The 20,499-nt window shown below is 48.8% G+C and overlaps 2 protein-coding genes across 2 annotated transcripts; one reads left to right on the top strand and one right to left on the bottom strand.

The window, feature by feature from the left end:
• Nucleotides 1-1,262: 1,262 nt before the first annotated feature.
• On the bottom strand, nucleotides 1,263-6,233 carry MRPL9 (mitochondrial ribosomal protein L9). The gene is made up of 7 exons (XM_084769230.1): nucleotides 6,049-6,233; nucleotides 5,743-5,899; nucleotides 4,587-4,711; nucleotides 4,348-4,398; nucleotides 2,373-2,474; nucleotides 1,864-1,947; nucleotides 1,263-1,746 (listed from the first exon to the last, which is right to left on the bottom strand). Exons 1-7 carry the CDS (start codon nucleotides 6,190-6,192, stop codon nucleotides 1,612-1,614), a joined length of 798 nt encoding a protein of 265 aa, XP_084625356.1. The 5' UTR covers nucleotides 6,193-6,233; the 3' UTR covers nucleotides 1,263-1,611.
• A 3,080-nt stretch (nucleotides 6,234-9,313) lies between these two features.
• Nucleotides 9,314-16,429, top strand: OAZ3 (ornithine decarboxylase antizyme 3; the record flags this gene model as incomplete). Its single annotated transcript, XM_084768472.1, is given in 8 exon segments — nucleotides 9,314-9,323; nucleotides 13,045-13,216; nucleotides 13,981-14,041; nucleotides 14,043-14,120; nucleotides 14,765-14,940; nucleotides 15,358-15,443; nucleotides 16,178-16,290; nucleotides 16,292-16,429. Coding segments are annotated over 8 exon segments (726 nt in total). The 3' UTR covers nucleotides 16,322-16,429.
• Nucleotides 16,430-20,499: the final 4,070 nt, after the last annotated feature.

Raw genomic sequence — 20,499 nt, 5'->3', positions numbered from 1 at the left:
TTGACTTTTGACACACTTTCTATCAGTTTGATGAGGGTGTGTTCAGGCTTTGCTGGATGGGTCCGGAGTAGCCCTTAGTGTCCATTAATGACTCTTTTTTGTTTCAAGACAGGATTTCTCTGTGTAGCCCTGGCTGTCCTGGAACTCTCTTTGTAGGCCAGGTTGGCCTTGAACTCAGAGATCTGCCTGCTTCTGCCTCCCAAGTGCTGGGATTATAGGCATGTGTCATCACACCCGGCGACACTAATGAGTCTTACAAGTTTTTTTTTATTGTGTGTATGTGTGTGTATATGAATAATGTGTGGTGTCCACAGAGCGGGAGCATGGCTAGAAATCCCTGGAGATGGAGTTTTAGGCGGCTGTGACCTGTTTAATGTGAGTGCTGGGAACCAAACCAGGGTCTCTAGAAAAGCATTCTATTAGTCAGTGGCTCTCAGCCTTGCTATCGCTGGGACCCTTTACTACAGTTCTTCACGTTGTGGTGACCCTGACCATAACAGTATTATGTTGTATATATGAACTACTTCATAATTGTAGTTTTGCTACTGTTATTAATCATAATGTAAATACTTGATATGGAGGATATAGATCCCCAGGTTGAAAGCTGCTGTTCCAGAGAACAGGACAGGCAGAATATACACATGAGGGTTTATTACAGGCCTACAGCCTGCGTGTGCTCCAGCTGGTCCAACAGTGGCTGTCGTGCTGAAGGCTGGGACTAAGGGAGTGCACCACCATGCCAAGCCTAGACAGGGGTTCCTAAACCACCTCCTGCTTATCCTTGGTCTAGAAGTCAGGGTTTCTTTATGGAATGTCAGGCGTTGGTTAAGAAATAATACAGAAGTTGCTTAAGCACACTGACAGCTCTTGCAAAGGTCCTGAGTTCAATTCCTAGCAGCCACATGGAGGCTGACAACCATCTATAATGAGATCTGGTGCCCTCTTCTGATCTGCAGACAGAACACTGCAAATATACTAAATACATCTTTAAAAAAAGAAAAAGAAAAACTCCAGAAGTCCTTTCTCCTTTGAAGCTTCTCGATCCCCAGCTGCACTCGCTGCCGCTCACCTTAGGCCGCACTTAGACCTTGGTGGGACCCACTGTGTCATCACGTGGAGAAAGTTCTAAGAGCAGACGTAACTGGCTACCTTCAGAGCAGTCGGCGCATGGCCGAGGGCGGAGAACTGCTACACTTTCCTTCTCTGTACCAGACTCCACGGCTCAAGGGACCCTACTTGGATATCCTGCTCAGTCAACTGAGTCCAGTCAAGCAGCTCTTTATTTCTGCATGAAACAAAGTCTGGATGAGAATAACAGAACGGCAGCAACGGCGGCCCCCTCGCTGTTCCCGCGCACTCACTCTCCACTGGAAGGAGCAGCTAAGAAGACCGTTTCAGTCACTGATACCCAGCTTATGCCATCTCCTGCCTGCAGAACGCTGCACTGCAGCTGTGAGGAACCCTGAAGGCAGGACTGACACAGGGACCTTCCCTGCAGGTGCAGCTCAGTCCGCTAGGCCCTCTTGGTCAGAGCTGCGGCAGCGTCAAACGCTGGCCCCTCTGCTCCAGTGCTCCGCAGACTCTGCTCTGACGACTCGGAGGCAGGGACATTCAGACTGCCGGGGAGCTGCTGGGGGCCTCGCTCTTGGCAGCTTGCTGGGCCAGCCAGTGCTTGTATCTCTTGGTCTTGGGCTTCTGAAAGAGCACGACGGACATAGGAACTCTCACAGTGTCGAGCCCATTCACCTGAACACACAGTGAAAGCAGCAACAGGCAGACATCAGCCAGCGGTACCAACACCACCAGATCTAGCTCTCATGTTGATTCTTCTCCCAATTATAAGAAAATGCTGGAAACACTCACAGTCACATCACACCAGTACTCGCCCCACCGCGTGATAGGTTTCTCTGGCAACTTCAAAGCATGCGGGGAAACCACAACACCGAGCTGAAAAACAGAACCAACCACGAGAACCTGCAGCTTCTGCCTCTGGGCAACCTCAGAGACACCCGGCCCGGAATGTTCTACACAGGGCTGGTTCTGGCTGACCCCAGGGGAGGCCACAGATGACAGCAGAGAGGCTCAGTCTTAATTCCTCAGCAAGGGTGGTAAATTTACAAACAGAACAGATCTTCTTCATCCATGAAAGTAACACTTCTCCAGTAAGCCACATAGTCCCAGTTCTGCCCAGCTGGAGATAAACATAAATGCAACTGCCCTTCCCCACTGGCCTTTACTGAGCCACATTCCCCGCTTCTCCCCGCAAACCATCAAGAGTAACTCCCAACTCCAGGTGGTGAAACCATTTTGTAGAAAAAGGTTCAATCCTGGGTCTCCTACCCGAGAGGAATGCTAATGCTTGGGCCACTCACGTTCTTGAAGAAATGGCGGGCAACGATGTCGGGGTTTAGTTCCCATTTGACATTGTTCTTCATGCCCACCTCCAGGCGACAGCTTCTCAGGAACTTCACCGTCTGAAAGGAACGTTAAGTAACGGCTGCTCAGTAGGAGCCAGCGAGGAGACATGTCAGAGCGGCAGGGTCAGGAACGTCAGGAAAAGGGAGTAACTTCTGCCTTGCAGCTAAGATGGGGGAAAACTCAACATTACTGCGGTGTGTGTGTGTTTGTGTAGAACATTCTTTTTTCTCAACTCTGATATGTAAGAAGATATATTTCAAGGCTTCATGGGGATTTCACCTATTTCTAGGTGTTTCTGAGCAAAGAGAAACAGTCTACATTAAACTCAGGACTAGGGCTGGCAAGATGGCTGCCAAGCAGGAGGACCGGTGTTTGCCCCCGGGGCCCACATGGAGGAAGGAGAGACTGATTGTGAAAGCTGTCTTCTATTGCGCATGTGCCCCGCCCCCCAACGCAGACCTAACAAACTCAGGCCATCTGTGAAAGTCCTGGTACATCTCAGCGGAAGTCACATTTAACGCCCCCACCTTTCCGGCATTTCACTTCCACTCACTCTGTCACTAGTTCTTCCCTGCTTACAAAACGAAGTAGAATTACCAGAAGATTCAAGACTTTTTTTTTTAATTTTTAAAAGATTTATTTATTTATTATTATGTATACAGTGCTCTGCCTGCTTGTACATCTGCAGGCCAGAAGAGGGCACCAGATCACATTATAGATGGTTGTGAGCCACCATGTGGTTGCTGGGAATTGAACTCAGGACCTCTGGAGGAGTAGTCAGTGCTCTTAACCTCTGAGCCATCTCTCCAGCCCCCTCAAGATATTTTTTATACCTTGATGCCGAACCCTCTTTCCAGCTTTATATTTTCTTTTGATTGTGGAGACAGGTTTCTCTGTGTAGCCATGGCTGTCTTTGAAATCACAGGGATCCACCTGACTCTGCCGCCTGATGCTGGGACTGAAGGCGTATGCTACCATGATCGCCTCGCTGTATATTTTCTAATATTACACTATATAAACCTTACTTTAGGTAGATTAGACTATCTTCATTGTTAAAATATGCCCTACAGTTGTTGGAAGATGCATGCCTAACATAATGAGGCCTGGGTCTGAGCCTTTGTGGTACACACCTGTAATCCCTCCACCTGAATAGAGGGTTAGAAAGTCAGGGCTGGCCTGGGCGGAGTTCAAGGCCCGCTTGAACTTTATGATATCCCCCACCTCAAACAAATATACCTTAAATATTCACTTCTATGTCCTAGATTGCCTCAAAGCTCCTAATTTCACAAGGCGTAATTTAATACTATATGAAAAAAAGTCCCCCCTCCCTCCAGGAACTCCAAGCCCACCACGGTTTGCCTAACCCTGTTTTGCTGTCTTTAGTTTGCTGATTACATTCTCAACGCATCTGTAGATATTCCCAAAAGGCCGAGTCCTCATCTTCCCACAGATCCTGATTCCCAGACCGAGGACTCCCTCAAAACCTAGGGCACTTTTGGCAACAAACAAACAAACACACACATACAAATTCAGGGGTGCCACTGAGTGCTTCATATGCAAGAGACAGCCTTTTGAGACAGGGTTTTGCTGTGCAGTCTTGGCTGTCCTAGAACTCAGAGGTCCACCTTCCAAGTGCCGGGGTTAAAGGCGTGAGCCACCACCGCTTTTTCTTAAAGGAAGTAAAAAAGCAGCTGAGCAGCAGCGGCGGTGGTGAACACCTTTAGTGCCAGCCCTCAGGAGGCAGAGGCAGGTAGATCTGAGTTTGAGGCCAGCCTGGTCTACAGAGCCAGTTCCAGGACACTGCGCCCTATACAGCATGCCTACAGGACCCCATACTTGTACACGGGGCAACAGTCACAATACTACTTTTTCTCATCAGGCAGAGGCTGGTGGCCTCCGTAGAGGATCAACGAAGACCTTCCCACTCACCGCCTCTCCTGCCTTCGTCTGTATCTTCTCCAGTTTCCCTTCTTGTCTCAGCTGAAAAAGATAAAGCGAAGCTGAAGAAACGAGCCGTCCGCAGCAGTAACAGCCCAGCGAGGCTGGCAACACGCTGGGTTCTTGTTCTAATTCCTACTTCACCTTCCAACTAAATAACAGAAGGAAAGGCATTGCCTGCAGCGACTTCCAAGTCTTATTCCTCCACACCCTCGGCCCCTCAAGCTCACCAATCTCTCCTCTTCAAACAGCTTCTTGTTTTCAGGAGATGCATACACAGCGAGGCCCTGAGGGAGGAGCTTATTACGACCCACGGATTTCTTCACTGAGACCAGATCACCCCGGACTCCAATTTCTGTCAATGACAACAGGGACAGCAGATGAAAGCTCAGTAGCAGTCCCTACAGGAAAGATGATCAGTGTGGGGTACAGTCCAGTGGTAAAGGCCTTGGGGTCCATGTCCAGCGTCACCAAGGGGGTGGGGCAAGGCATTAAAAAAAAAGGGACAGTCCTTACTTTCTCAGTTTTTATCCTTCCTTAACAAAGTATCAGTTCACTGGTGGCAGCCTTTAAAGTGCCACCTGCACAGAGGACCTGAGTTTGGGGGTGGCCTATAACCTTAGCGCTAGGGGAAGGAAACGGGCAGATTCCCAGGGCTCAGCTCTATGCCCTGTGTGACAGGTGGTCCTTTGGCGTTCATACCGAGACAGACAGACAGACAGACAGAGACACACACACACACACACACACACACACACACACACACACACACACACACACACACACACACACACACACACACACACACACACACACACACACACACACACACACACACACACACACACACACACACACACACACACACACACACACACACACACACACACACACACACACACACACACACACACACACACACACACACACACACACACACACACACACACACACACACACACACACACACACACACACACACACCCCCCCCTCGGCTCTATGCCCTGTGTGACAGGTGGTCCTTTGGTGTTCATACCGAGACAGACAGACAGACAGACAGACACCCCCCCCCCCCCCCAAACACCCCCTCGGCTCTATGCCCTGTGTGACGGGTGGTCCTTTGGCGTACACAGACAGACAGACAGACAGACAGACAGACAGACACACCCCCCACCCCTTTACTAGGAACTACACAAGTCTAGTTTTAAAACCAGTGTAGACCGAGTTGTTCAATCAAAGGAAGTTTGTGGTGCAAACTTTGAGGCTTCTCTCACACCGGAGCGGCTGCACACACATTTCTAACATTGCGCGCTGGAGGCCAGCATCTCAGTCACAGCACTGTTCGCGTGACTTCCACACCGGGGCAGCGCAGGGTGCAGGCCTCACCGTCCACAGACTGCGTCAGGATGAGCTCCAGGGTCTCTTTGGGCCGGTGTTTCGTGTCCTCCACCAGCTTGTACACGCGGTGTCGCCGGCGCAGGCGCGGCTTCCGACCCTCCCCGGCTAGCGGCACCTTCCACCAGCGCTCCACGATGACCGTGCTCTGCCGGCCAGCGAGGCTGGGGTGAGCGAGTGTCCACGGAGAGCGCACGGCCACCGCCCGGGCCCTGCGCGCCAGGAAAGCCCCACCCCAAGCCCCGCGCGGGCCTCCCCGGGCTCCCTCCCGTGCCGCAAGCCCCAGCCGGCCCTCACCCGGTAATTAGAGAGGCTGAAGTTACGCCCCGGCATACTCCCTTCAAGTCGCGCCCCGCGCAGCTCCCCGATGCCTCCCTGCCGCAGCCAAGCAGCGCCTGCCCACAGCAGGGCCTTGTACCGAGAAGCCACGGCGGCCGCCATGACCCCGGGGCGGACAGACGGAGGAAGGACCCCGCGCAGGCGCAGCAGGGCCCTTGGGGGGGGGCTGCCCGCGGCGCGCCTGAGTGGGGCTGCCCGCGGCGCGCCTGAGTGGCACCGCTGCAGGCTCGGTTGAGACTCCGGGACGAGTAGGACAGCGACCGCCACCGCACCTTGCACGCCGGCGACAGGACGTCGGAGAAAACTGCTGTTTATTTTCATCATTCCTCTCCACAGAGCATTGCGTGGACTCACAACGGAAAACTAACACACACACACTCTCTCTCTCCGTCCCTCCCTCCCTCCCTCCCCCTCCCCTTCCCCCTCCCTCTCCCTCCCCCTCCCCCCTCCCTCCCCCCCTCATTATTATTATTTTTTGGCTTCACTTTTAAAAAGAGGCGGAGGGGGCGTGGTGGCGCACACCTGTAGTCTTCCAACAGGACAAGTTGCAGGCCAACCTGGTTTACATTGTAAACTCTAGCCAGCCAGGGTTACTTAGCGAGACCAATAATAATAGCTAATTGTGATAATGATGATGATAATAATAACGATGAGAACAACAATATAAATGGTTTGGTTTAGTTCTAGTTGCTGAGGTAACTTCTAGTTTTGACTGGCGTGCTATAATTGCTTTTTTTTTTTTCTTTTTTGCGTGCTATAATTTCTGAACACTAAAAGAATATGTGTGGAAACCACTCTCAATTTCCCTCTGAATCTCTCTGAAAATAGTCAAAGGATAGGATCCTCTCAAAACTCTACTAACTTTGCAGGATATTGTTACATACAGTATTTTAAGCTAATATCTAAAGAGTTGCAGGAGACGTAAGCTATAGAGAAAAAGAAACTACTATACACAAACAGTGCCTCCTGTGGAGACTTTGTGTGCTCGATAGATTATTATTATAAAAATGAAAAAAAAAAAGCCAAGTGTGGTGGCGCCCACCTGTAATCCCAGCACTCGGGAGGCAGAGGCAGGTCGATCGCTGTGAGTTCGAGGCCAGCCTGGTCTACAAAGTGAGTCCAGGACAGCCAAGGCTACACAGAGAAACCCTGTCTCAAAAATGAAAGAGGGTCTATAGAGCAATGTGGTCTCTGCTTCATTGAACGCGCCCCTAAGGACACTGGCCCGCATGCATTCCCTTGCTGTTTGGGGCAATCGTCGTCATCAGTCTTCTTACCTTTCGTCCTTTGCACCTGGCGCTCAGTGTGTGGAATTTCACTCCTCTTAGTTTCCACCCTGGTTGTTACACCCGGTTCATCTTCTGGCTCACTGTTGTTTACAAGTCAGTGGTGTCCAAATTCCTATCCTAGGCCTCCCACAAACGTCACAGTGGAGCACCCAGCTTCTTATTCATCGTCTTCTTGTCTAACAGACATTTTAAAGTTAACTAATCCATGTCCCATTCCTCCCAAACAGGCCCCTCTGCAGGCTTTCCTGTTACAGTTGATAAGAATTCCAGTTTGTTGTTGTTTTGTTTTTCTTCAGTTCTTGGAAACGTCTGTTATTTAAAAATTTTTTACATGTTTATATTTTCGAAATTATATCATTTCCCCTGCCCTTTCCTCCCGCTAGCCCCTCCCACGGGCCTCCTCCTCCTCTCTCTCAAATTCACGGCATCATTCCCCTTTTTGTTGTTACTTGTGTGTATGTCCTGGGTTTGCTTTGTGGACCAGGCTGGCCTGGAACTCACAGAGATCCCCCTGCCTCTGCCGCCTGAGTGCTGGGATGACAGGTGTGCAGCACCTGCGCCTGGTCTCAGCATTCTTGAGTTGCCTGTAGCTCTTTGTCTAGGGTTGAGGCCTTGTGAGCTTTCCGCTTTCCCGTCAGCACGGATATCAGTGTCCTCCATGTTCAGCTTTTCTGACATCTCTAGGAGACACACTATCATGGCAGAGTTCCTGTTCCTCTGGTTCATGGAACTTACCTGGCTCCTCTTCTACAACAATCCCTGAGCCACATGTGCAGCTATGTGGTAGGCGTGTCAGTTGGGCCTGAGCTTCCCAGCTCTGCGTTGTGTCCCGGGTGTGGTTTCTGGAATGATGGGGACCTGTTACACACACACTTCCCTGGTGAGCAGCAAGAACTACACTTACCCGTGGACAGAAAAATAACATTGTAGCATGTAGTTAGAGATTACGCTGCCTTATAAGCGGAGGATGTAGGTCTCCTCCAGGCCTTCACTAGGCCTGGGAGGCTCCCAGCACCTGGCATGCTTCCCCTCTTGTTGAGAGACCTGAAATACACATAGGGAGCTGTTGGTTACTGCCAAGGTATGCATGCCAGGCTGGTCGTTGTGGTTTGCAGGCATCATAGCTAGGTAGGGCTATCAGTGCTTTCTTCCTTTGGAAGCTTGCATGGAACCTTCTGGTACCATGAAAGCTAGTCTCCAAGGAGGAGCTTTCAGCTCAGAACCACCTCTGGTCCTCTGAGCCCTAAGCACTTTTTTTTTTTTAACATTTCTTTATTCACAGGCCATCAGGAAACCCTATGTGCTTTACCTTTTAATTATTTCCAGAATCCAAACATTTGCCATCGTTATCCAAAGCGCTTCTTAAGGAAGGTGCTGACACAGACGCTGGGTTGCTGCCTGCGTGTGGGCTGTCCCTGGCTAGAACTGTCCAAACGACAGCTGCACGGACACTGCGTTTCTTTGCCTTTGGATTTTGTGCTTGCCTCTGCAGATAAGCGCATTGTTTACCTAAGAAAAGCTAAAGGCAGACAAAAAGCTCTATTTTCAGTTCCCGAGTTGCAGGAGCAGCAGGACCTCTCAGGCCTCTTATGAAAGCAACAATCAAAGGTTCCTGCTACCCTTGGTCGGTCCCTGGAGGAATGCTGCACTCTGTAACCCAGACACACAGGAGGTCAAAGAGAAGGTGAGAAAAAATGGGGTAAGAGGGGGGAAAAAGAAATCAAAAGGGAAGAAGACAGAAAGGTCTTAAATCTAAGTGTGGGAAAGAGGGGTCAGTGGGTAAACTGCTTTGTGTAACCCTGATCGTGTGGGTTAGAATCCCACAACACACACAACCCTCCCCCTTCTGTCCCCCACCCCCACCCCGCTGCAAAGCCGGACGAGGGGAGCAGTTCTCAGTCTGTAACTGTAACCACAGCTTCAGCACACCAGCGATGATGGGAGGTAGATGGACCAGAAGCTCAAGTTAGTGGTGTCGCAAAAAGAGAGAAGGAAAGAACAGACTCCTGGGAAAGCTGTCCTCTACTGTCACACACACAGGCATAGAAATAAAGTAATTTCAAACTATCTAAGTGAGCCGGGCGGTGGTGGTGCACACTTTTAATCCCAGCCCTTAGGAGGCAGAACCAGGCAGATCTCTGTGCGTTCGAAGTCAGTCTCGTCTACAGAATGAGTTCCAGAACAGCTAGGGCTAAAACAGAAAATCCTTGTCTTGAAAAAACAAACAAAGAAACAAACAAACACAAAACAAAACAATCTAAGTGGTGAGCCAGTAGGTGGTGCACACCTTTAATCCCAGCATTTGGAAGGCAGAGGTAGGAAGATCTCTGTGTATTCCAGGACAGCCAGAGTTATACAGTGAGACACTTCTTTAAAAACAAAACAAAACAAGGGGCTGGAGAGATGGCTCAGAGGTTAAGAGCACCATCTGCTCTTCCAGAGGTCCTGAGTTCAGTTCCTGGTAACCACATGGTGGCTCACAACCATCTATAATGTGATATAATTCCTTCTTCTGGCATACATGCAAATAGAGCATTCATAAACAATAAATAAATAAAATCTTAAAAAAAAAAAAAAAGAATTCCCAGCAACCACATAGTGGCTCACAACCATCTATAATGTGATAATAATGCCCTCTTCTGGCCTGCAGGTGTACATGCAAATAGAGCACTCAAACAATAAATAAATCTTAAAAAAAAAAAAAATCAAATCCAAGTGGTAACAAATTTTGGCTTCACTCTAAATAACAAAAGCAATATTGGTTAATTAATAAAGAAAATAAAGAAGACAAGATAAAAAGAAATATTGGAAAGGGACAGGAGGCTACCTTATTTCATCTTTAGTCTGCCTCAAAATCACACTCAATTTATTTGCTTGATTGTTCCAAGCCATGACTAGGAAGGCGCCTGTCACACCCACTTCCTCCTCCTCTTTGCTGTCTGTCCAGGTGAAACAGCTTACAGAGGGCATTTAACCCCGGCTGCCCGTTCTTCGTTGGCCAGACAAATGGTGACGCTGGTGACTGAAGTGTGACGGCTTTCTGACTAAACTGGTTAGTTCACCCAGCTAGCATCAAAGTGGGCAGAGACTGGGGGAGCGTGTGAGGGAAGTTTGCCTTAGTGAGACAGGGGAGTGTTTATTCTCTCACCTTCTGGTTGGGGCTCACTCTTGAGCCCCAGTGTTTCCAGGTTTTGACATTTTGTTCAAGGAATAGAAAATATGTACACAAAAAGCAAGGTAGCAAGGGATCTCATTCAGAGGCTGTGGGCCCTGAGCGGGCACGCAGCTCCAGAGTTAGGGCTTTCTTCTATGGGTTCAAGAGAGCAGTTGGGGTGTGTGTGTGTGTGTGTGTGTGTGTGTGTGTGTGTGTGTGTGTGTGTGTGTGTGCAGCTTGGTGCAGGTGGGGGTTCTAGGTTGCTAAGTGCTTTGTTGGGAAAGATGTATGAGCAGCTTTCAGTACACTTGCCTGCCTCACCGTCACTTCCAGTGCCCCACTGTGTCTACTGCACGGGTTTATAGGACTTTCTTTCCTTAAGACACATGTGGTAGCACATGCTTGTAATCTCAGCACTTTGGAGGTGGAGACAGGAGGATCAGAAGTTCAAAGTCATCTTCACCTATATAGTTAGTTCTAGACCATTCTGGGGTAATTTTTTTTCCCATTGGGACATGTAGCTAACCCAAATTAACCTCAATCTCAAATTCTTGTCCTGCCCTAGCCTCCAAGGTGTTGGGATTATAGGACCATTTTTAAAGTATGTCATATCTGGACATTCTTTCGTGCAAAACACTGCTCAGTGACTTCTCCTCTTCTCAAAAGAAAAGAAAGCCTATAGATTAGTGTAGGTGCCCCTGTAGCGTATGACCCTATTAACACTTATTCCTTGTAATATGTACTGTCCCATTCACCTACAGTAGCTACAGCAGACACTCTTGGCTTTTGTGTTGGCCAATGCTTCTGAATGAGATGGTTCTTATCCTTAGTAGCTTCCTTAACTGTTGTTGTTGTTGTTGTTGTTGTTATTTATTGTTTTGTTGAGACAGGGTTTCCTCATGAAGTCCTGGCTGTCTTGAACTCACAGATCCACCTCCCTGTTTCCTAAGGGCTGGAATTAAAGACTTGTGTCACCATGCTTGGCTGGCTAGCAATCCTAACTCTCTACTTCTTTGATGACCATCTTTTCAGTGAGATTTACCTGTATTACTTGTGCCAAAAGCCTGCTGCATACCCCACATGCACAATCCTTTTTATTTTATTTTTTTTGAAATAGGGTCTCACAGTGTAGCTCTGGTTAGCCCGGAACTCACTATATAAGACTGGGCTATCCCCAAACTCAAAAGATCTGCCTGCTTCTGCTTCCCAAGTGTTGGGACTAGAGGTGTGCGCCCCCATGCCTGGCTTGATCTTTTTTGTTTTCCCCATAACAGTTCTCTTCTGGCATACTTATTTTCTTTATATGTTAAATACTTTATTCTCTCACTTTAAAAAGCTCCACAGAGCAAAGAGCTGTAGTTCACTGACATGCCCCAAGCACCACAGTAGTGGCTCATAGTAGGCCCTCAATAAATATTTGAATTGATGGGTAATAAACTTGAAGAGTCTTCAAACTGTTTGTTCTAGAACCAAATTTTGCCCTCAATGTTAATTTTTATTGGTGTTTTATTTACGCTTTTTATTGCTGTGATAAAACACCAAGACCAAAACCAACTTAGGGGAAAAAGGGGTTTATTTCAAGTTACAACTCTCAGGTCATACTCCTGAGGGACGTCAGGGCAGGAAGTGGAGGGGTGCTGTTTCCTCCTTTGCTCCCCATGACTTGCCCAGCCTCAGTCCACTTTCCTCTAACAGCCAGGACCATCATCAGCTCAGGGTTGCACTGCACACAGTGAGCGGAGACCTCCCACATTAGAAAATGCCCCACCGGCTTGTCCACAGGAACTGCCCAATTGAGATTACTGCATCTCAGTTGACTGGAGCTTGTGCCAAGTTGTCAAAATTAACCACCACAACCAGTTGTTTCCATAGCCGCCCCCTCTTTCTCTCGTGTGTGTGTGTGTGTGTGTGTGTGTGTGTGTGTGTGTGTGTGTGTGTGTATGTAACATGGTTTTGCCCTGTCCAGCCAGAACCTTGCTATTGCAGAGCAGGCTGGTTTCAGATGAACAATCCTACAAGCTCCGCCTCTTGACTCTTGGGATTAAGGATGTGTAGGAGTGGCTTCCTACAGGTGTTTAATTTGGGATTTCCACCCTATGAGGACAACAGAGAAAGTCCTGCAATTTGTAGTGCTTCTGTGCTAAGGCGGGGATGGTAGCAAGGGTTGGGCTGGACCAGGGCCTGGAGGCGTACTGAGCCATCAGACACTAACTCTACAGCTGCTGGACTTAGACATGTTGCAGATGGAGGGCACAAGAAGAGCCAGGCAGGGCTGTTTGTCAACCAATATATACGTTTGAAACCATTTTGGCTATCAGTATAGTTGTACGGTGTATCCTAGTTGAATATGAGCCTTGGTTAATGAGCCAGGGTGGGGGTGGAAATGAGGTGACATAAGCAGTGACCCCTTGCCTATGTCATAGTGCCTGCCAGGTCACAATGGACAAGGCTGCTTGAAACTCTGCCACTCACCCTCCGAACCTCACTTTGCCGCAGGGAGGCACTGAACAGAGAAGCTGCCTTGTAACAGGTCCCGCCCCTCTCTCTACTCCCTTTCTTACATCAAGAGGGGAAAAACACGGAACTACCTCTACCCCATCTGGTCACCATACGCCTATTACCTCTACTGTTACAAATACCGGATCACCCTCCGGGAGAAGATGCTGCCTTGTTGTTACAAAAGGTACTTGTTTTCATCTTTAATGGTTGACATAAAGTATAAGGAAAAAGAAACACATTGAAAGAACCTCTTAAGTGGCAGGGTAGAAGCCTGGCATGGATTTGTATGCTTCTTTCTTTCTTTCTTTCTTTCTTTCTTTCTTTCTTTCTTTCTTTCTTTCTTTCTTTCTTTCTTTCTTTCTTTCAAGATTGATTTTATTATGCATACAATGTTCTGCCTGCCTGCCAGAAGAGGGCGCCAGATCTCATCATAGATGGTCATGAGCCACCGTGTGGTCTCTGGGAATTGAACTCAGGACCTCTGGAAGAGCAGACAGTGCTCCTAACCGCCAGGCCATCTCTCCAGCCCTGTATAATTTTTCTATTTAGTTGGCCTGGAAAAGTAAGCTCGTCTGTAGGTAGAATGGGAAAAAATGTTGACGATGGGCCCTGTGCAGCTGAGGTCAGGAAGCTACCTTTCCATGTACGTCCTCACCCCAGCCTCTGAGGCTCACCCCAGCCTCTGAGGCTCACCCCAGCCTCTGAGGCTCACCCCAGCCTCTGAGGCTCCCCCCAGCCTCTGAGGCATACCCCAGCCTCTGAGGCACACCCCAGCCTCTGAGGCTCACCCCAGCCTCTGAGGCTCACCCCAGCCTCTGAGGCTCACCCCAGCCTCTGAGGCTCACCCCAGCCTCTGAGGCATACCCCAGCCTCTGAGGCTCACCCCAGCCTCTGAGGCTCACCCCAGCCTCTGAGGCTCACTGATCTGGGTTCTTCTCTCCCAACAAGCATCATTTACAAGGAGCAGGAGGACCTGACTCTCCGGCCCCGTTGCTGCCTCCAGTGCTCCTGAGTCCCTAGGAGGCCTCCAGGTGGGCAGGAGCACTGAGCAGGAAAAAGACCACAGCCAGCTTAAAGAGCTGTGTTCAGTAAGTAGACTATGAACTCCTGACGTGACGGGGGTGGGGGGTGGGGGTGGGGGGGCGCTCTTTGGTTTTTTTTTTTTGTTTTTTTTAATTTTGTGGGAACATTAGCTAGTTGATAGCCATAGAATCTAAGGATAGGTAGGACTCTGAGGTCATGTGTAAAATCTGATTTCTAGATGGATTCTAGGCCAGACATCTAAAAGTCAGATAGCTGGTAGCAGACACCAGGAAGAGAAGCAGGAACAGAGGTATATCAGATTGTAGGGGTCTCGGGGATATAAAGTAGTTTAGAGCTGTGCCTGGCAGTAAAAGGCCTGTAACTCCAGCTTCTCGAAAGGGCTACCTAGGATACAAAGCGAATGCAAGGCTAGCCTCAGCAACTTAGCAAGACCTTCTTCCCCAACTCCACAAAAAAAGTAAAAGCGGGGCTGGGGACATAGCATGAGCTCCCCAGGACTAGAAGGTGCTCCGAGGTACTCAGCATCAAGTCCAACTCAGCACAAGATGGCTGTTCCTAGGAATATTGTCACATATCTTAGGGTTCTGACTTTCCCCTGCCTCGGTTCTTCAGAAGCACCCCACTTTGCCCTCCATGCGATTCGAAGATTTAACGAGCACAGATTACGTCAATGTTCTTTCTGTTCCAGTCTGGGAACCTGACAGTGCTGTCAACTGACCCCCTGCTTCACCAAGATCCAGTTCAACTAGACTTCCACTTTCGTCTCACGCCCCATTCCTCGGCTCACTGGCACGGCCTTCTGTGTGACCACCGCCTCTTCCTGGATATCCCGCAGCGGGCCTTGGATCGAGGCAACAGAGAGAGGTGAGGAGCTGGGTGCGTGTGGGGAGGAGACGGGGCGTTTCCTCCCTTTGTCATGTCACAGTGACGCAGACGCTGGCTCAGACACACTAGTAGCTCACAGACAGGGACTTAGGGTTCAAGGAATACTTTTAAGGTTGAGGGCCAGTTGCTGGACTCACACTCAGGAACACCAAAGTGAGGACCCCAAATAGTTGAATGCTTTCCAGCTGTCAGCAGTCCTTTTCTGCATGACCTTCTGCGACGTTCACCTCAGTCAGGTGGAATCCCTTGGCTTCAGAGAAGAGCTCCCAAACTCCCATAGTGACTTTTAATTTCCCCGTTTCCGTAGGTAGAGAGCAGACACTTACCGGTGTATCTCCTGCTCTGTCTTTGTAGATTCTCAGTTAGCTGGGCATTAACTTTCTCTCTGGCTTCTAGTTTAACAGCAACGCTCGAGTATGTGGAGGAGAAGACCAATGTGGACTCTGTGTTTGTGAACTTCCAAAATGATCGCGAGGACAGAGGTGTGTCCCTCTCCCCCTGGCACTCCAGTACCCCACCCCAACTCCTACTGCAAGGGAAATTGAGGCCCACAACATCCTATTCAGTCCCACCACAAGTGGACTAACACGAGGCCCCTGAAGGTGGGGTCAGACACGAGGCTGGGAGCATAGAGAAATTCTAGAATCCATCCAAGGGACGTGGTGGCCTATGAAAGGAAGTGAAGCAAATGGTGGATCAAGCCTTCACCATAGGGATGAGACGTGTATGTACGGGGCTAGGAGGACAGGGTATATACATTGAACCAGATGCAGTATGCGACTGCTCACCTCTCAAGAGTTTCCATTCTGTTGGATATAAGGCAAGGTGAGCTGGGTATGGTGGTACAAGCCTGTGATCCTAGCATCTGGGAAACTAAGGCAGGAGAATTCCACATGCAAGGTCACATTGGCTACGTAGTGAGATTTCATCTCGGACCCCAAACCCAGACGGAATGCCATCATCACAGCAAGTGCCCAACTGATGACATCTTAAATCTGGGAGGAAGGATTCTCATTCTCGCCCTGAGTAAACTGGAGACCTGAAAGGTTAACTAAGACGTTAAAGTGGGTGTTAAAGGGAGGGTAGAGCCTGTCCTCATCACGCTAAAGCACACCGCAGGCCTGCACCACACTGCTGTCCAGAGTCACTCCCTACGAGGAGTGTAGGGGCTGAGCTCAGCGTGTGCGCTCACACCATCTTTTCTGTTCCCCTGCAGGTGCCCTGCTGCGAGCCTTTAGCTACATGGGCTTTGAGGTGGTCAGACCAGATCATCCTGCCCTCCCCCCTTGGAACAATGTCATCTTCATGGTGTATCCCCTCGAAAGGGACCCTGGCCAGCCTGGCCAGTGAGCCTCCCTAAACCCTCCATCTCTGTGAGGGGCCAGAAACCTCAACACACGGGACTCTGGGGCCCAGGATGTGATTTAAGATACTTGCATCCTAGGAAATAAAGGGTAGTGCAATCAAAGTGTTCACTGTTTCTTGCGGGGGGGGGATCTGTTGGAGAGGAATATGAGCCTCATACAGATAAATTCACTACAGGACACAACTGAACAGGTTGGGGGGGCCTCAGTCAGACATGGGGGGGCTGCTTTTGCCTTCTTGTCCCTAAACCACTTTTCTGTCCCCATTGACTGAGTACCTGCCAAGATCAATTACCAGTGAACTAGAAAGCTCAGAAAGACTTACCCTTGCTAGGATGCATTTGTACATTTTAATTTAAACTAGAGACAAGTGCCAATTTCCTCTCTTTGGATGTGGAGAAAACCAGAGATAGTATGTACATCCTAAGGGAAGACTTACAAGAGAACAGAACATTCCAGATAACAGCAAGTACTGGGTTGTATTAGAAAAGTGGCAGTGGACTCACAGCATAAGATACAAACTGACGAGTCATAATGGACACATTAAAGGACATGGAGGTGGCTTTTTTTAAAAAGACATGTTTTGTTTTTTTTTAAAGACATGGTCCCTTGTAGCCTAGGTTGGCCTCAAACACACCAGCTAGCAGAGAAGGACCTCAAGTTAATTCTTCCATTTTTACCTCCCAAGTGCTGAGAACAGGTGTGTACCACAATTTTTTTTAGACTTACGTGTATGAGTGTTTTGCCTACATGTATATATGTACACTATCTGCGTACCTGGTGCACACAGAGATTGGAAGAGAGCACTAGGTCCCCTGGGACTGGAATGACAAGATTTGTGAGCAACCATGAGGGTGTTGGGAACCGTACCTGGGTTTCCACAAGAGCAGCCAAGTGCTCTTAACCTCCGAGCATCTCTCCAACTCCACGTGATCGGTTTTAATAGGTGTTTCCATCCCTGAAGGAAAGAGGCACTGAGGAAACTGGGGACCCAGTGGCCTCCGGAGCCTGCTGTAGAGGAACTCAGGTGCCAGGCTGAGCACGAGTCAGTGGTTTCGGAACCTGACACTTGAAGAGGAGCCTGCCTAGGGTCCTCCAAGAGGGTAAGAAATGCTCAGACTGCCTGCTCCCTGGTGTCTTTCTGCTAACTGGCTCCAAGAATTTTGAACTTAGGATGTTGCGAATGACACAGAAGTGCTACACCACTGAGCTACGTCCCTAGTCTCCTCTTGCTTTTTGAGACAGCATCTTCGTAAGCTGCTCTCTCAAATACCTTGCTCAGGCAAGACATGTAATTACACTCTCCTGCCTGGCCTCCAGGTAGCAGGGCTTAGAGGCCACTAACCCTAGAGTTTAAAGAGGCCCACAGAAGGCATCGTGTGTTCATATTAGATTTCCCAGTTTACCTTGCCTTGTTTCCTAAAGTTCACTTGTTATATCACGGTGCATTAATTTTAAGTTGTAGTGGATGTACACAATTGTTTTTGTTTTGATCCCGAGTGCGGGATGGGGAACAGGCTTGTGAGAGAACAGGTGATGTTTATCCACTAGAAGACGAACCACCTCGTGAGGGGCTTGGTTTTGCCAGCTGAAACACTTCTTATTACAGACTCAGAGAGGAGATATATTTATGAACCCAAAACAGGCGGTGAGGGCTTTTTGGGTCTTGTATTGTTTGGCTCCACTTCAACATGCTCCTAGAAAGAACTGCTCCAGAAAACGCTTTGGGGCTCCAGGTTCCGGCTGCTGTTCCAGGTTCCAGCAGCAACTTTGGTTGAGTTGCTGGTCTGCTGAAATGCTGCCGACCTGCCGACTACACCAGGGGAACCGCTCACAGGAACTGAGTCCAAAAAGGTCTACTTCTCCTGTTCCCAAAAACCTCTTTTCCTTTTTATCTAGGATGGGTGGGTTGGAAGGGAGGTGTAAGCATTAAAGAACCCCAAATGAAATAAGGTGGAAAAGGTCGAAGCCTACAGGTGGTGCCCAATGTGCTTTGGGCAGAGTGGGTAACTTAACTTCTAATGTTGTGGAGGAAGATACACAGATGCTGTTTCAGGGTGTCAGCAAAATCACAGCTGCTGTTGCAAAGTTCTTTCCTGCTTTACAGCCAGAGGGAATTTTCTGCTTTTTCTTTGTCTTTTTACTGTATTACATTTTTAAAAAGATTGGAGGAAAGACCGCTAAGATACACAAACTGTAAAGGTCAGTAAATGTTATCGTTCTGGAAAGGATTGCCGAGTTGGCTGTACAACTAGAGAATTTGCGGGCAGAGGTTGAAGCATTTGGAAAGCAAAAAGCGGTGTTGGTAAAGGCAAACACCTGCTCACCGGGAGCCAGTGTTTCCCACAAGTGCAGCCCAGCTCTGCTCCACGCACCAGGCGTCCAGAGCACCAGCGTGTGGAAGGGGGCGGAAGCCGGAGGGGCTGTAAAGATTCTAGAGGACTGAGAAAGCAGACAGGCCAAAGGGCTTTGGAGACAAGTGCTTCGGTAGAGGAATTCTCCAGGGCTGCACAGACACCATCAGCTTTTCCAGTCCTTGTGCAACATGGCCCTGCTCGTGACGGTGGTGAGGCTCACGATGAGATGGCGTGGTGTCCGGGAGATATTGCCAGATTTAAAGCATTTAATGAGTCTATTGTACTTTTTGGCCTGCATTCATCTTTTGTTCAACAAATGTTAAGTAACTGGGCTACAAAGCACAGACTCATTCCCCAAGACTGGAAGGCACTGGTGTCCGCTGTGTTAGAAGCTGCTCAGCAGTTACTGTGGAGGGAATACGACTTGGCCCTTGGTGGAAGCAGCAGTCTTGGCTGTTTAGAGACACCTGGGACACCTCACCGAGATAAACACTGTGATGGACTGAGAGGAGCCATCCCGGTACGGAATTAAGAAAAAGGACCGGGGACTCCAGCCAGGGTGTGTGTGTGTGTGTGTGTGTGTGTGTGTGTGTGTGTCTGTGTGTGTCTGTGTGTGTGTGTATATTTGTGTGTGTGTGTATTTCTGTGTGTGTGTATATTTGTGTGTGTGTGTATTTCTGTGTGTGTGTATATTTGTGTGTGTGTGTATTTCTGTGTATGTATATTTGTGTGTGTGTGTATTTCTGTGTGTGTGTGTGTGTGTGTGTGTGTGTGTGTGTATCTTGGACCATGAGGGGCAGATCGCTTCGCTGGGGAGAGGATCTGCTTACAGGCCTGGAGACGCCGAGGGACTCATCCTGTGAAGTTTATTTTTGTTCTTTTTGGCCTCCTTTCCCTCTTGCTTACAGTAGTTGGGCTGTAAGGAAGATAATTTTGTTTACTAAATTCATAATAAATGCTAATTGTTAAGGAGCAGAGCCAACAGGTCACAGTGGACATTGTGGTGGAGAAATGAATCCACTGAGAACAGAACAACAAAAGATAACACGGGATAAATGTGGTTAAAGACCAGTTGCTCGGTGAAGGGCGTGAGGCTGACTTAAGAGAACAACCCAGGTCTGAAGACGTAGTAATTGAACAATGTCGTGATGAAGCCTTAAGAGCTTGGGACATGGTTGAGGAGCCTGGTGAAACCACCACTTCATTTACTAAGGGACTGCAAGGCCCTGGAGAAGCCTTCACAGAATTCCTACAGAGATTGGGTTCATCTCTAGATAGAGCCAGACCAGATCCTGAGACCAGACAGACATTGAAACTGATCATGGCATATCAGAACATGAATACTGAGTGTAAGAGAGAAATTAGACCATTAAAAACATGAGGAGCCCATTAGACGAATAGAGAAGAGACACAGGTAATTTTAGCTCTCAGGAGCATCAAGCCAGCATCATAGGACAAGCTATAGCTAGAGGTCACAGATATCAAAACACCCAGTGCTTTAATTGTGGCAAACTTGGCCATTTACAAAAAACCTGTAAGGTTAAAAGTTCCAGACTTCAAAGCCAGGCATGGTGGCGCACGCCTTTAATCCCAGCACTTGGGAGGCAGAGGCAGGTGGATTGCTGTGAGTTCGAGGTCTACAAAGAGAGTTCCAGGACAGCCAGCGCTATTAAACAGAAAAACCCTGTCTCAAAAAAAAAAATGTTGCAGACCCCTAACTAACAGGAGCACTCACTCTGGAGTAACCGGTACTTGGAGAAGAGTACAAGGAGCTTCTGGCCATGATGGTGATGATGTGCCAAGACTCCCATGGGGTT

Source organism: Acomys minous, assembly GCF_964271855.1.
Source record: "Acomys minous genome assembly, chromosome: 19".
Classification (NCBI taxonomy): Eukaryota; Metazoa; Chordata; class Mammalia; order Rodentia; family Muridae; genus Acomys; species Acomys minous.
Note: the sequence above shows the minus strand (reverse complement) of the source record. Positions and strands in the feature narration are given on the sequence as shown.